The sequence below is a fragment of the Tinamus guttatus genome, unplaced genomic scaffold (assembly GCF_059628265.1).
Source record: "Tinamus guttatus ecotype Peru unplaced genomic scaffold, ASM5962826v1 Tinamus_guttatus_pri_ptg000383l, whole genome shotgun sequence".
NCBI lineage: Eukaryota > Metazoa > Chordata > Aves > Tinamiformes > Tinamidae > Tinamus > Tinamus guttatus.
Window position 1 is genome coordinate 6870948 of NW_028288917.1, and position 17094 is coordinate 6888041.

The following is a 17094-nucleotide window of genomic DNA, read 5'->3' on the forward strand; positions in this document are numbered from 1 at the left end:
AAAACACTAACATTAGGAAAATGTATAGTGACAACATGAGCCTGCAAAAAATGGTCATCATCCTGTTCAGGCACATGGGGGAGATAATCTGTACTGCTAAATGAAGGAATACATGAATATAAATTCAAGGAAGTTTTCATATACCTTTAAAACTGATGCAAATATTGGACTTGTACACTGAAACTGTCTCAACTGAATGAATTTTTTGAAAAAAAAAACAGCAGGAAAAAATAAATCTCAATTTCTTATGTGAAATTAAATAGCTTATAAATATTGTATGTTTTTTATTAATGATCATGAGGAACTATATCCAAGATATATTTGGCAAAGAAAGGGTGAATTTAATAATCACAGAACATTCATGTGACAGTGCAAAGAGCTATAACTACAATTTGTCCTTGAAACTGTAGTCCAAACTTCATGTCTTTAAGAAAGTTTTATTTTCAAAGGGGACATTTCTATCTAATTATTCTGTATTCCCGCTCTTCTTGGCAGGTAATATTGAGAGCATGTGGGCAGTATCCAGAAAACAAACAGAAATATGTTGTGCCATATTGTTTTTAACTCTAACCTTTACCACTCACTTGAGTCTGAAAGAAACCAAAGCGGGAAAGATTAATCAGGAAAACTAGAATGAATATAAATAAGAAGATAGATTATACTGCAGTATGCCTTTTCCCCACAAATGCTCTGACAAGAGGAATGACAGGGTTGTCCCACCCTCAGTGGGATGCCTGGTAGGCAAATTTCCAGACCTAAAAGGCAGGAAACATCTCCAGTTCTCAGTGTAGAAACAGAGAAACAAAACAAAACATAACTGTGCACTTATCCTGTTCTGCATCTCTTCATATCAACTTTTATGCTGAAAGATTTGGAAAAAGCTACGCCTTGTGTTCTAAATTTGCCTTTCCTGCTTTTTCCTTCTGGAAGTCAAATACTCAATTAACATTATAGCCTACCACATACCAAGGCAAGCTAACGCCACCATGGCTGTTCAGATTTTTTACCCAGATACCATGAACATCCAGTTTCCCCATCCACACTAATGGGGTTTCCCAGGATACCTCTCCTGCTCGCCCACCTCTCTGAGTATGGAACATTACAAATACAACCCAATCACGTGGTGTCAGTACTGTGTGTGTGATAAATACTTTATCAATAGCATTTCATACACTGTAGGATTATCTTTATACCATGGCAAAATGACAATAACAGGTCATATCTTCCATTTTACATTTATTTGTCTCCTTGTACAGGCACCCAGGCATCATGGCCCATGAACAATAAGGGAAGATGCATTCATTGTATTGCTGCAAAATGAGACAAAGCACTTTTAAGTCACTAGTATGTATACCTCTATACAGGTGCATAGTGCAACTTTCTCTTAGAGAAAGGGAGAGAGAGAAAGAAAGAAAGAGAAAGGCAAAGAGGCTTCAGAGCTTTATCTACTCTGCGTATGTATGTCCAATAGAAAGGCTGAGCAATCCAGAGCACAGAGCACAGAGCAAGGACACAGCCAGCAAAGAGCTATTGCCCAGCAGGTGGGGCACCTCTCCTGTGTGGTTTCATGTAGGAGATTGCCACAACATCTAGCGTGTCCTCAAAGGAGGCCCTGTATGTCAAAGGAGGTCAAAGAAACGTCAAGTAAGCTTATGGGTCATTTCCCACACTGCACAGGAAAACAGATTAGGCTGTCAGCAATTTAATTTGAGCTGGGATCAGCTGGGGACACTCTTAGTCTCAGCTCTGCCAGTTATTTTTGTAAAGGTGTTGGATGCGATCTTTAGCAGAAATGTTCCTAGGGGTCTTCAAGTTGCAAAACTGCACTCACATTAACTTAAATCTCCTGTGCAGTTCAGTTCAGCTGGCAAGATCTCCAGAGGAGGGAAACATTAGGTTATTGCAGTAACAAACTAAAGCTACACTTATGTTGGTAATTTTTTGTAGTCCCTGGCAGTAACTTGGCTTGTGGCTAGTAGACATACATCTTCATTTCCATCTGCTGCAGAGTTTGCTGACAGTATTTAAGACATGGAAATATTTATTAGACATGCTTTCTTTTCCTCCTAGTTTCGCTGTTAGAAAAGTAACTATCAGAACATCCCAATATCAGAAGTGTTTCTGTCTGTTTGCTAATTTTAAGCAAAAAAAATGTGAACATATGCATCACCTATATCATCTCTTATAACAGGTGGGGAGTACTAAATGACAAAAATGGACAGAAACAAAAGTTCTGGGTAAGTGAATCCTTACCATTGTGTTTTGAGACAGAGGACAAAATCTCCGACTTACAGATGATCAGACAATTCTATCCTTTCATTCTCTCGTGCTATATCTACTTTTATACCCATCATGATAAAGTCTCCTCCTACCTCTTTTCTGCCAACCTTTTATGATGATGACCCTTGAACTGCAATATCATCTATAATTTCAAAGTCTGCCTCTTCCACTTGTCTTGATCTTCCACTTTTATCTGTTTCCCCATGCCATCCTTTCTGTTTCAAAGAAACTCTCTCCTTATTCAAATTTTCCATGAATATCCACTTTTTTCAGTGCCTGCAAAGAAGACTCAATAACATTTATCACTATTATTGGCTAAACCATTAAAAAACCCCAAACTGTCTATTTAAAGTACATCCACAAAGGCCAACCCGCTATCAGAAAAAAATAAGCATTGGCTTTTATCCACTTAGAATAAGTCAGATTCTATCACTTTGATTATGATTAACAGTTCATTCCATTATTCCTGTGTTCAGCAAAAGGTAATTTGGAGTTTACATAGCTGATGGCAGGACTCATGCTATAATAGCTTAGTTTTACTGACATCTAGGGCAAAACTCCTACTGACTTCATTAGAAACTAAATTGCTCAAAATGTCAATGGCTACCTGAATGAAATATAATTCACTAAAAGTCAGCTTTTTAATATCTTAGGTCTCTCTTTAACATATAAATTGTAATTGGAGTTTTGATCATTACTGTTTAAATGGCGACTTCCTCCAGCCAACAGTTGTATTATGTAATGATTTCTGCTAAAACATATCAAACTACCTAGTAGAAATAGCATTCTATTTTTATTCATAATGGTTTTGGAACTGAAATCTTAATCACAATAGAAAGAAACAAATCTTTAGAAATCCTAAAAAATAGATATATTCTTATTCTCTTTAATGAAGACCAACACATAAAATTCATTTTAATTTTTTACACCTTGCATTATTAAATACTACATAAAATCACTAATTAGTATTTTTTCTCTTTGTTTTTCTTTAGATTGCTGCAAATTCCTGGGGAAAATCCTGGGGAGAAAATGGTTATTTTAGGATTCTACGAGGACAAAATGAATGTGATATTGAGAAGCTGATTATAACCACTTTGGGATAGCCATACTCTTCTATCTTAATGTATTATACTGTATGTTGCTTCATTTATCTATTCTTTCTATTCCATTTCCAGTCTTTCTAGAAGAAATAAAATATCAGACGCCGATAAGAATCACTGGTCCTAAACTTGTCTAAAAGAGAAACAGCCCTACTACATTACATAGGTAGAAGAAACAAAACTGTCATGAAATTCCAGTGAATAGAGAATTTTTAGTGACAGCTTCAGACTCTTTTTTAGCCTATTCCTCATTCTTTCTCTCTAGGAAATGAAGAACTTGACTTCTAGTATAATCTGCAAAAGAGTAATAGGTTTTTCTCCAAGAGGCATGCATGGAGGTAGTATACCACAGATGTCCTTGCCACTAAACTTGGGTTACAAGTTATATAGAGCACTTCTGAAAGAGCTGTTATTAAAATGCTAGTATCACATTGCTCCGGAACAAGCTTTTCTGTGGCCTCTAGTGTCACACAGCATGCTGAATTTAGACACAAAAACCTTCATCACTTGGAAGTATAGAAATTGTAACACAAGTAATTTGAAAAGCAAATTCCTCTGACAGAAGAAGTACATTTCTTAGGTTTAGTGAGTTAATTCAGCTTTTGTGAGGAAAATGTACTGAGCCACTTCTTAAGTACTTCATGTGCATGGATTCCATAATCTTCAAAATTCCGAAAAAGGAAGATTTAGCTCTGAAGTGGATGATACTTTGAAAGCAGTATCTTTACTTCAAGTTGTGTTGTGTTGTTATAGTCCTCGTTTCCACCAATGGCCATTGCTGACTCTGCTTCACTTGCCAAATTTGTCCAAAATCTTGGCATGGTCATTCATTTTGAGTGTCTTCAGTGAAGAGAAAGCTCAGACTAGTCCATTACTCTGCTCAAGCCTGGTTTGAATAAATCAGTATAAGCAAACTGAACATGGGTGTTTCCATGTCACTATGTAAAATCTATTTATTGTTTTGCAAAGTGGTACTGTCCTACCCCACATTTTGAGATGAAATCCTGGTAGTTATTCTTTGGTACTCTGAGAGGATCTATGTACTCTTTCATTCTCAAGATCATAAAGTTGCTGTCTGTCGAAATGCTATGAACACCTTACTTCATATAAATAACTTAAAAGTGGAGTAATTTTTTTTTTTATTGTAGGCAGTCCAGAATGAAAGTGCAAAATGAACTTTGCAGCAGGAACTTTGCCATTGGAGACCTCAGTCTGTAAACTAGATCATGTCTTACAGTATATCTGACTGTCTTCTTGGCCTCTTCTTCTGTGTCCTGCTCAGTGAACATAAAAAGTCATTTCCAAAACTATATGGTTTAGTGATCTGATATCAGTCCTTTTTCAAAACAGTGAGAGCAACTTTTGGTTAGCTGCTCAAATTCTGATAGGAAAGTTTCTTGTGTGGCATTTTTGCTATGAAGTTACCTGGGCATGTGAATAGAAAGAGACTATAAGCAAGCTATAGCTCAGGCTAACTCAATAGAGAGCTTATCGGCTTTAAATAACGTGTGTTACTAATGGTCCGTGGAAATAGCAGAAGGATTGCTGCCAGAAAGGCAAGGCAATGCAGAAGCATACTTTGTGTCTGTGACATGCCATATCTTTCCTTTTCCACTAAAAGAAGCTAGGTAACATTATTTAGGCAAAAAAAAAAAATCTACTCAAATTACACATTTTAATATTCCTTTTTGGTGATGTGGTATGTGAGATTCTCATGAGCTGTCACTTTAACTGTGAAACTTTAATGGTGGTTACAGAAGTAGCTACATGAACATGTATATGCTTTAGGACCTGAGCTGATGCAAAGATTCTTGTTTAAATTCCCACACATTAACTGGACAGAACAAGATCCTTTTCAGTTTACATCGACTTCAGAATATTCCGCAGTCAGTTGCTAAATATTACTGCCGATATCTTGCAGATGAATGAATGTTGTCTTTTCTGATGGCTTTAAATGGAAAGACTTTTTAAAAACAGCTAATAAGCCAATAAAGAAACTTGGCCAACACTCTATTGCTACCCATTTTTTTTCCATCCCATTGTGATACAAGCACTTCTTATCTATTGAACGATAGCAAATCTGGCTGTGAAGGTTGCTTCCTATTCTATGGAAAGAAAGCTCTATCAAGTCTCCTTATATTCGGTGTGTGAGTGGTTTTGCTTCCACAGGGAATTCCAGCAAACATTGAATTCTTGAGGGCAGTACTCAGGGAAGGGATCTGAGTCACATGCAGATGGCTGGGTCATGGGGAGCACCTGGTTCCAGCCAGGTTTCTCTGGGGCTCGGAGGCATACAAGGCTCCTTTGCACAGCTATCTCACTAGGAATCACTGCACACAACTTAGCAAGGCCAGATTTCCCCAGCTCTCATTATCTTTAGGAAATGTGCAAATCAATGATATGTGCCATAATAGTGTCTTTAATTTAATGTAACTGTTTCAGAATCCCATGTGTGAGGAGGACAGTTTTACAAAGCCATGCATTATTATTAAAATATAGTATGTAAGTATTCCCATTAAAATTAATGGGGGAAGGAGAATCACTTGATCATCTCACCTGGTAAGGACAATTGCTTGAGAACAAAAAGCTAAACTCACCCAGGCTGTGTAAAGATTTTGGAGCAAAGGGAAAGGTTAAGCCAGTGTGGTAGTTACACAGACGGAGGCTTTCTTTCCTCTTCAAATTATGGGAGAAGTAGAGACTGTGGGCCATCCCCATAACACTTCTGCCGGAGTTTTTCCCTGCTTCTGCATAACTCTTCTCCCTGCTTCCAGCTGGAAGCTGTTGTATGTGGCTTGGATTTTACGAGGCTTTTTTGTGTGTATGGTACTCATGCCTGTAATGCTCAGTTAGCAGGCTATGGTTTGGCGAGAAATGTTTGTCCTGGATGCATGGGACTGAACTCCCTCTAGAAACAAGCTTAGCTCAGGGAAATTCTGAGTTTCAGGCTGGACAAGGGGTCCTCTTGCTAGCACAGGGACTCAAAGCTGTGAGTACTTAGCTTTACAGATAGGTAAAATATTGTGGAGGAATGCAACAAAAAGCAAGCAGAGACAGAAAGTTCTGAGATAAAAGGAGCTTGCAGCAGGAGGAGAGAAAGAGGAGATGTTTGTTTTTTCTTGTTGTCCCAGGGGTCAGGGAAAATTGCTGATGTGAGAGCAAACACAGAGAAAAGGAGCTGCACTTCAAAAACACACAGGGAGATTTCCTTGTAGGCCCTTCTAGTTTAATGTTTTACTAGACATATGATAGGATGCCGTACCAGAGCAATCAATGCCACACCTGTCCTGTGGCAGGATTTCCCTATTTGAACAACTTGCCCACATAACTGCACCAGTCCCCATCAACCTCTGCAAGGACTAAACTATTGGCAGTGCAGAGGCCGAGTCGTTGTCTGAGCTGTCAGCAAGCTGTTTGCAATGGTGCTTTATTCTGAAATGCTCCTATTTCCCTGCAGCTAAGATGTGCCAGTACGTGGTTACCTTGTTTATTTTCAGGGAGCTTCAGTCTAGGGACTTCCAGCTGTTCCCTTTTTCTACTCTGGGATTTTATTGTTTTTTTTAATCCAGGCACCGTACGTGATTCAGCAGTCACTTGGAGCCAAGAAGCCTAGCAGAGGTCAATGAGTGAAGATTGTTTAGCCTGAACCTCTGCTTAATATAGCAGTCCCTTCCTGTTAGAGCATGTTAGAGGTAAAATGAATGCAGCGGAAGGGATCAATTCTGATTTTTCTTTATAACGGTATAACTGTCAAATATGCATACAGTAATAATGACTTCAATGATTGTTACTGCTTCCTCTATGACACTCCCCTCTCTGTGTCTAGAAATCTTGAGCAGCACCATGTAAAGCTAATCTCGCAGAGTATAGCAGAGGGAAAATCCTGAAGCAGGAGGTCAGACTCTGCTCTCTGCTGAAATCCTCAGTCATATAAAGTTTTCTGGGGTACTCAAAGCCATAGACTGCCTCAGGCTGCATATGAATCAATTTAGGGTTATCTGGAGGTTTCACTCATCTGTGCCAACAGTGACAGCCATATAAACACAAAGACAGGAACTCATGAATTTAAACTACTCCCTTAATCTGTGCATAATTGCATTTCCATTGCAAAACTCCGAAGACTATCACATTTTTCTCTCTGTGGCGTAAACAGCATAAAGCTCCTGATTCTGTGCATTGCATCTGTCAAATTCTGGTATACAATACAGTATGTTTTATCACAGAAAATTTTCTAGAGAAATTGTGTTTAAGATACAGATATTTTGTCCTGGTGCACTGGGCTGACACAGAGTTAAGGACTTTACTGAAGACCCACATTCATTGGTCGTATTATATTGACTGTGACGGTGCTACCATTCTCACAGAGGTGGTATCAGTCTGTTCATCAATAAGAACCTTGCAAACAGGGAAACTGTTTTTTGTGGTTTTAAAACTTGCATATTTCCTTTTTATTTATTTTATTCATTTCATCTACACAGGCAGTTAAAAAACAACAACAAACAAACAAACAGCTAATCTGTACTGTCTTGATCCACAGCCTACGGAAAACTGAATTAAAAGTATGCAACCACAAGAGAAGCCAAATTGCCAAAATTTGCAAAAGTCCCAGCATTAGGAAGAAGGCAAAAGGGCTGGAAATGAAGGAGAGGAATGGGGAGAAAGAGTATCTCGAATATCTCTCATTTATGCTATACCTGCAAGCAAAAAGAGACTGTACTTTTTGTCTTGGAAGCAAAACTCAGAAAGTTTTTTTGTGTATCAGTTCAACATGAAACAAAAATTTGGACCATGTTTACAGCATCTTTATTAAGTCCAGACCAAGCTTTAAGCAAGCACCAAGCAAGTGTGTGTTACTGGTGGGAATTGTATTAAACATCCTCTTTTAATGGTTTTCCTGCATAACCAGCCCTTGCTTGGAACTCACTGCTGTTCCACTTTGATTTCCTTGTTGGCTCTAATACAAAGCTATGATGAACAGCAGATGGATGCAGCTGCAATGAAGAAGGGTTTAAAAAGGTTTTAAAAAAGAATTTTAAAAAGCTTGTTTCATGTCCAGTGAGTAGATTCACCAAGGTTTCATACAACACTGCTAGACAAAAATAACTGATCACCACAGGGGATTCTGCCCCTGTGGCATTTTCAAGCTAATAACTCTATGGTGGTTCATCCAATAAAAAAGCCCAGATGAGGCAACGGGAGGGAGGAGGAAGTGAAACTAATCTCTTATTTTTTCTAAACCCTGAACAGTTATTAATTCCATCGCATATCTAAATTTACTGCATCTGAGTGAAGTTTGTCTGAGCAGATGGCTTTTCACTAATTGACTATTTTTAACATAGATTTTCATTCATTCCTCTGATGTTTCTCTGCCTCTTCATGCTGTGCCACCTTTAAATGTGCTTGCATTTGCCTTTTACCTTTTCACCTTTTTACCTATTTATTTTGCGTATTAGCTTTTCCTTACTACCACACACATGTTTTGGGCAGCAAAGACGATATTTAGATAAGGTTGCAGACAAGCCATCTGTGTATACTTGGAATAGCAAGCTCCTGTAGGTTTCCATGGTGTTTCAGAAGAGGGAAACACCTGTTCTGAACAGTTCAGAGGTACAGCATTTCAACACAGTTCAGAGGTACCGGCATTTTTGCAATGGGCAGGGCACCCACCTGGCAGTTATAAAGAAGAAGAGTGGGGGAAGTAGAAATGGGGAAGATGGCAGTTTAATCACTTGCCAGCTTTGAATCTTTTGCACTTTTTACAGATTAGATATTAGGAAAAACTTCTGTACGGAAAGACTGATGAAGCACTAGACCAGGCTGCCCAGGGAAGTGGTGGATTATTGCCACTGTCAGTGCTCAAGAAACGTGTAGATGAAGCGCTCAGGGACATGGTTTAGCAGGCAGGGTGTTGAACGGTTGAACTCAACGATCTTAAAGGTCTTTCACAACCATCATGATTCTATAATTCTATGATTCCTTCAGTCTAACTGAGACCCTGTCAATGTAGCAATGACTTCTGGTCAAGGTAGCAGAGCCTTTTCTGGCTCAAAAAGGAGAGGCTAAAAATTAGTCATTGGAAGATAAAAGCGTGAGAAACTCAGGGCACACTTTGATGAACAAGTTATGAAAAGTCCTTGATTTAAGCCTGAAATTTCTGACCTCTTGTTGGTATCATGTTGGTATTGGGAAAATATGAGTAGTTTAGATTGATGCGCAAAGTTGACTTTGTGCATGTGTGGCTCTTAAAATTACTTAAAATTTCCTCTGTGCCAGATCCCCTGATTTTCACAGTTGTATATCCAGCTCCTTAGAGAACTAAGCTGCTCATGAGACTTGTGTGATGCAGAGAACAAATAGGGATCACACTCCACGAGGTGCGAATAGCTGTAATATGTGTGCACATGTGCGGATATCTGTATAGGTGTATATGAATATACAAATGTATGTAAATATATACATATATATATAGAGAGAAGCTTTATTTGTTCAAAACACTGTCGTGGGCATAGATTAGTCCCAAAGGAGAGTTCAATCCAATTAGCAGGTGCTTCAGAGAGTCAAGGTGTTCAGAGCTGGATAGCAAAGGAGATGGCAAAGGAGAAAAGGAGAAAAAAAATGAGCAGGTTGCTCAATTAGTTTAAAGACCATGAAGGTGTCAGCAAATAACAGGTGAATTTGCTTTCCTGAGAACACTGACTAGACAAGATAGGACTGTGTAATAATTTCAAAAGAATGACATATTATAGACGAATTAATCTGTAGCCAGAGGGCAAGAACTTTACCTTTTCTCACTAGAGGGACAACTCTGCAAAAATATCACATCTTCCCTCACCAGCGGTGATGCAGACTCACACAGAATAAGGAGGCTTGGTGGAAAAGGAGAAAGAAATCAAGCTTATCCTCTTTCTTCATGTGTGTTCTTGAACAAGAAGATTTGAACCTTGTGGTGTTGTAATGAAAGATTTTCACAAGTTTGATGCATTTATCAGCTTCCTTCACCTCCTGAAGGTGAGTTCAAAAGCCCAAAGAAGCAGTGCTCGTGTGCCCAGGAGTGTGCCCAGGTTTCAATGAGACTGCTGGCTTGACTGTAGACCTAGTTGAACTGGGAAAAAAAAGAACACAACAACAACAACAAAAGATCTGTTTTGAAAGTTTCCCTCTTATTTCAAGCTTCTGAAATAAATATACATGTTTGCATAGCACTCCTGATGTTTTGGAAGGACTTCAGTTGTATTCCCCATGAAAGTATTCAGGATGCTGTCGAGTGTAATGCCCATCTCAGCAATAATAGTTGTCTTTATTCACAGAGATCAAATTGTGCATCAGACCCTGGCGCGGCAATACATATAGGCCTGCCTATAGATTGCTGTATGAAAGCTGCCTCTACCTTCAGGGGAATGGTATAAAGATATGCATAAGTGCTTATATGATTGGGGCTGTTAATGACTTAGTTTACTCTCTCTTTTGGGAGAAAAGGATAATTTCTTTGACTTTGCATTAATTTCCAGTAGAACAGAATTTAGAAAGTTTACACATGTATTATTTTAGACTATGATTCATTTCCTAAGAAAATGAAGTACTGCTATAATTGTGGAAAGAAGTAATGTTAAATAAATTGCTAGAACATAAGGCTATTCCAGACTCTTTATAGGATGAATCTCCTTTAGTGTCTTCATTTATGCTGATCAGTGTTTACTGATAAGTAAGAAATCTATGAGCTGCTACAAAAGACCATTATCAAATCTGTTTCTCACTGGTAGCAGGGAGAAAGTATTGAAAAAAGCACTACTTAGGAGCAATAAAAAAAAGCCTAAAGGCTGGGATAGTTGAGCAATATAATTATTTTCAAAAATCTCTTCCCTTCCCAAATAAATTGTTTTCTCCCACTGCCCATGCAGGTTTTTCCTTTTTTTTATGTGAGCTGAGCATTTCCAGGAGATTAATGAGTCTCCCTAGCACTGACTTTGGTAACAGGCACCCATCCTCACCACAGGATTCAGCAACAGGAAAATAATCCCCAGGGACACTGGGAAAGTTTTGACACTGGGAAAGACTTGAGTAAGGTGAGTGAGGAATCAGCACTTTCTGTCCAGGAATTTGGTTTCCAGGGCTGATACTGATGGAAGTGAGTAGTGAATGGAGCAAGATGAAGCAGGTCAGGAGCTGGAGGAGATGACACTGGCTGGCGTGACCCTTCCAGGTGTAGGTGCTGTCTACATTCCCTGCCCCAGTCTGTTGCATTAGCCAACAGCCTCCAAATTGCCTTTTGGAGTCTGAGGGCAGGTACAGCTCTCAGGATAGACAGAGTGAGCAGATACCCAGGCATCCTCAACTGTGTGTTGTGCTGGCCAGTGCTTCTTCATTTATTCAAATATACTTTCAAGCCATCTGCTTTCAACACAGAGAGAAATGCTCTGCAAGTTATTGATTGCCTTTTTCACAGAGTTATTTCTACTGCTGCAATATTCAGGAGTAAACTGTCTGTCTCTAATAGCTTCAATACCAGACATGCAAGGTAAGGCTTTTCTAAAAATGCTCAAGAAAACGGCAAGTCAAATTCTATCAATGCGCAGGGAAGTTGGGTGAATTTTTTCAGGGTGCTTATGAAAAGCCCACTTATGAGTATTATAAAACTGATTTACGTTCATAAAACTACTCTTCGCAGAGTTACAATGTGAATTTTAAATCACAGTGTGACTTAAAGGAGCATCTTAATGGAGTCTAGCTAGAACCTAAAATCAATATTTCATTTCTTTTAAAGCGAGCCTTTTCTTGTTGGAATAAGGAGGTAAGAGATTCTGCCTGAAAAGGTCATATAACACTTCAGTCACTATCAGTGCCATGTGATCTATACTCTTTACTCTCCACTTTCCTCTGCACTTCTTTTTGTTTTTTGATATAAACAGAACTTTCTGATAAGTTCTAGTTGATTTTTACATTTATGGCTAAGAGCCTCATCTAAAGCTATGCTTACACATTTCTATATACGACTTCTCAAGTTTTGCACAGGATTGCCCCAAGGTCAAAGAGGTGCGCTGACCTCTCAGATGTCCTGCGATCCACTAGCAAAACGGTCTCCTGCTGCTCTGAGTGATAAGTACCCATGTGTTTTATGTTTGCAAGCAGAGAAGTATGAGGGATCATGAAGAAAGCACAACTGATGCTTTGAACAGCCCTGCACAGAGAACCTATGGAGGCCATTACACGACCCTCTGTGGACTGTGTTCCTGCTTAACAGCTACACGACTGAATGAAGCTCACACTTTCTGTTTACTCCAACCCTGTCTTTGCTGGGCAGAGCCACCAGGTAAACACTAGATTCCTCTGTCTCTTTGTTACTATTCTTTATTTGCCAGAAACATGCCATTCTTGAAACCATGGTTCTGCTTGCTTCCACAAATACTTGTGCTCAAAAGCACTTAGATTGGTTTTGTGGCAACATGCCCTAAGGGATATCATTTGTTTGTCTAATCTTTGTGAGACTGGGAAAGATGAGTTTATGATGTGCAGAATCCATAGCAATTCATAAGTTTCTGAGCGAGATCAAAGAGACTGGAGTCATTTACGACATGAGTCTAAAACAAAACAACCTATATAAGATTGCATAAATTAGAAAAAAATCTTTTCACACAGGATTTACTTATCCAGATTAAATAAAATGTCACATAAATAAATTGTTTGGAGTAATAATAAAAAATGGAACAGAAAAAAAAGGGCAATGTTTTCTGAGCCTACTGTAGCATTTTTCTTTTGCACCTTCTTGCGTTAAATCCTATACGTGCAATCAACACAACAGGAACATTGCATAAGTAGTTAACTCTTTTTTTTTCCTTGAAAATAAAGCTCCTTGTCACAGAGAAGAATAGAGAGTACTTCAGAAGGCTTGTATAGGCTTATTGAATATCGATAAACACTGTAACACGGGGGTGTCTTTCCAAAATCTACCTATAGCTACATTCCCATTCTCACCACAGACATATTTCAAGTTGGGATTTCTAGTTTTAGAATGGTAGTGAGTTTCCTTAGTGATTTCTCTAAGCTGGCTGTAATTCCGTCTGAGCTGAATGGAAACGAAGGAATGAATTCACCTCATCATTCATGTGTTTCTTTAGATGCACATTGTTTGAAATGGTACTGGTTTACAGGGCTATATTTAACTTGACTGCACTTGCTCTCAACCTAGTGTTAATGAGAAGAGAGTGATCAATGCCAAGTTCAGAGTAAAAGTGTCATTTACCTATTACATTCTTTTGGACAAGTGTCTGGAAAAATTCTATAAGCAAATAATTGTAAATCAGGCCTCAAGGAATTATAAGATTAATGTTAATCATAAATTAAAAAATCAATTCCTTCATGTCAGGTTTCAAGAACCTTGGTTTATTTATTAATGTACAGGCCACATTATTTCAACCCTTTTTCTCCATAGCTGTGTGAAATTTGAGATTCCTTTAAAATGGGAAAATCAATTTGAAACTCTCCCAAGATTTAAGATTGAAAAAAAAAATCTCTCTATATCTAGTAATGATGTATGCATGTATTACATAAATATTTATTTGGTAGTCAGATTCAGTAAAGATGCTCTTCTGAATTTTAGTGAATCTGGCATGTTCCTTAGGAATTAGTGAGGCACACAGTATCAAAGTTAAGTTGACTGCTATCAGTAGTTATTGATATTTCCACTTGTTCTGGTATTAGAATGTTGAAGAGGCAGGAAAACTTGCTTTATTTTATGTGCTTAACTATTTTGACGTATTCTCACATCATATTCTCCCCAAGACCAATTAAAGGTGACACATGGCTATTAGGAGTCTTCATATGTATGTACTTAGTGGAAGACTTCTTCCTGAAATAGAAAAGGTCTTTTTTAATCACCATGGTCATATCTGGTTCACATTTCCTATAAAAATATAATAATCACTTGGAGCTGGGAGTTTCATTCCGTTCTTTTTATAATAAAAATTATTCTGTGGCAGCTGGATTTAGCTGGCAAACCAAGTTGTATTTCATCTTATGAACTAAATATATGGTCCAATAACCAACCTGAAAAATTTGAAGTTCATCTCTGTCTGGGCTGTCTGTGTCACCTTGAGCAAGTTTCTCTACCTTAAACTGCATAAATATATCCCATTTTCTTACAATAATTCTGACTTATATGATGGGTTTAATATAGATCTGAAAGATTTTGCTGCCAGCCAACTGAAAATAATTTCTCTGATTATTCTCACTTTGAATATAGTAGGGAAAAATGATATCCCATTTCTAATAGTTCTGCGATATTGTTAAGAAAATTGTTTGAATTTGATTGTTTGAATTGTTGAATTGAATACATATTTTGACATTGACCATTTGAAACTTAATTTTTCTTAGACTAAGTTCTGGCATTTTATACTTTGAAACATTCAACATAATTAATGATAGAGGGAATGGCCAAGAGCCAGTAAGTGACTCAGTAAGATATGCATACTTTGACTTTCAAAAATCTTGGTTAGGAATATAATTAGAAAGTCTTGAAAGATGAGAACATAAGGACAGCTGTATTGGGTCAGGCAAAAAGTCCCTTGCATCTTGTCTGTGACAATGACAATCATCAGAGATGCCTGGAATGGATATATAGTGATAATTGCCCAAATATTGTTAAGAATTTGATGACTGTGATTTTCTGATATGGAGTTGGATATCCAAGTATCTTCAAGTGTTTTTTTTTTTTGTTGTTGGTTTGTTTTTCATTCTGGATAATTAAGTACATCAAATTATAATGCACTTTACTACAGAATTATATTTTGTACCTAATGCAATTTGAGTATAATTTGAGTTATTATCTATCCTTATAATAAAGATTTACTTTTCTTACAACCACTCTATCAGAAGATCTTAAAGATCTTTAAAACTATCGATGAATTAATCTTCTCAAGGTATGGAAGCATGCCTGTTCCATAAAAACTGAGGAAAAAGTGAAGAACAGAGAGATAGTGACTCATGTTCCATCACAAAGGAGTGTGATAGAATACCTGAAAATAGGTGTTTCTGTTACATTGATACAGGACTTTACACTGTCAGTGGAAAATCCTTAAAAGCAATGTGGCAATTACTGGGATAATAACCAGGTCTTATCACTGATCTTTGAGCTTTGCTTTTATTAGTTTTATGTTTTCCTATATAGCCCTTACTTCACTAAAATGTTGTTCTCTTGGTACTAATTTTTATCCTTTTTCACTAAGCTACAGCCCAATTTAGTGGTGGAAGACTCACAGATATTTTCATGAAATACCTACGAACTTATCACTGGCCCAGGCAAACCTCATTTGTGTCTCTCTTAAAGGCAAGGCAATGACAAGGGAAAAGCCACAATGTAGGGAAACTGTTGTGAACGCCTCAGATCTTTCGAAGTGCATTAGTCAGACCTCACACATTCCTAAAGAAGGAATATATATACAAAAAAGCCAAGAAATCAGATGTCATTGATATTGTTCTTCACATCCAGTCTGCCTGAACAAGTAGTTTTATGAGTCTCGAAAAATAATGTATAGCTTAGATGCAGCTCACCTGTTATGCTAACATTTGCATTTAAATAATAAATCATGATATAGTAATTCTGTGGACAGAACCCTGTTGCAGAGTTAAACCTAATAAGTTACCTTGTTCCTTATCATTATACTCTTTCAATCACTTTTCATTCTACCAGACTTGTGCAGGAAAATTGAAGAGCCATTTCAGTAACCTGATCAGTCTTTTGCTCAGTAGAGTTTCTTTAATGTCATCTGCTATTTCGAGCCTTAGACGGCTTCAATCACAGTGTTCCTTTTTGAAACGTGTGCTAATCTTTTTCCATATTGTTTCTCTTTTCTCTTTTTCCAGCCTTCTGTAGTTCAGAATTCACAGTGCAGCTGATGGTTGCTCCCTGCTAAGAAAGTCCAATGGTACAGTAAAAAATTGCACCACTAAATAGAACAAATGATTGCACCTTATGTAATATTATTTATTAAAGTATATTCATGTATAACAATCATATATCTAGTGTGACAGTGTCCATCTGAGTAACTGGACATGCATTTCTCATGCTATAAGCCATTTCACTACCTCTCTTACATCTAAGTGTTGATAGAGACCTCTCGTGTGTGTAGCTGGAAGGCTTCCAAATTGTGCAAGGCAGGGTGCACATTTCTATGTGGTTTTGGCCAGTGTGGCTGGTACATGCATATCAACAGTGCTACTTATTTCAAAACAGTTTCTTCCGTTCTGTGAAAATCCTTTATCTGAGCTTGACTAAGATCAGTCTTATCACTTAAACACAAAAGTACAGACCCCTGTCTTCCAGTCTGAATATGGAAAAAACTTTGAGAGCATTGCAGAAGCATTTGCTTTTTTCTCTTCGAAATGACCAAGTGTTGTTTCTGACAAATGCACATACTACTTGGTCCTTCAGTAAAGCCTGACTTGTGCTGTCATTCAGTTACAAATTCCCTAGGGAGCCAAACAGTCAAGTGTCCTTCCTTCTCTTGCAGAAAACCTCTCTTTTACACAGCTCCCTATTGTAAAGATTTCACAGAATCACAGAATGTTTAAGGTTGGAAGGGACCTCTAGAGATCACCTAGTCCAACCCCCCTGCTCAAGCAGGGACACCTAGCGCATGTGGCACAGGCTGGAGGCCAGAAGAGTTTTGAAGATCTCCAGAGAAGGGGACTCTGCAAACTCTCTGGGCAGCCTGTTCCAGGG

General features: G+C 38.0%; 1 protein-coding gene across 2 annotated transcripts in view; it reads left to right on the plus strand.

Annotated features, from left to right (window-relative positions):
• Positions 1–3494, plus strand: part of TINAG (tubulointerstitial nephritis antigen) — a 43001-nt gene extending 39507 nt beyond the window's left edge. For both annotated transcript variants that reach the window (XM_010217338.2, XM_088530614.1), the window contains exons 10-11: positions 2192–2237; positions 3273–3494. In XM_010217338.2, coding sequence (XP_010215640.1) covers positions 2192–2237; positions 3273–3383 — 157 coding nt within the window. In that variant the 3' untranslated portion in view covers positions 3384–3494. The remainder of the gene's footprint in view (positions 1–2191; positions 2238–3272) is intronic.
• Positions 3495–17094: the final 13600 nt, after the last annotated feature.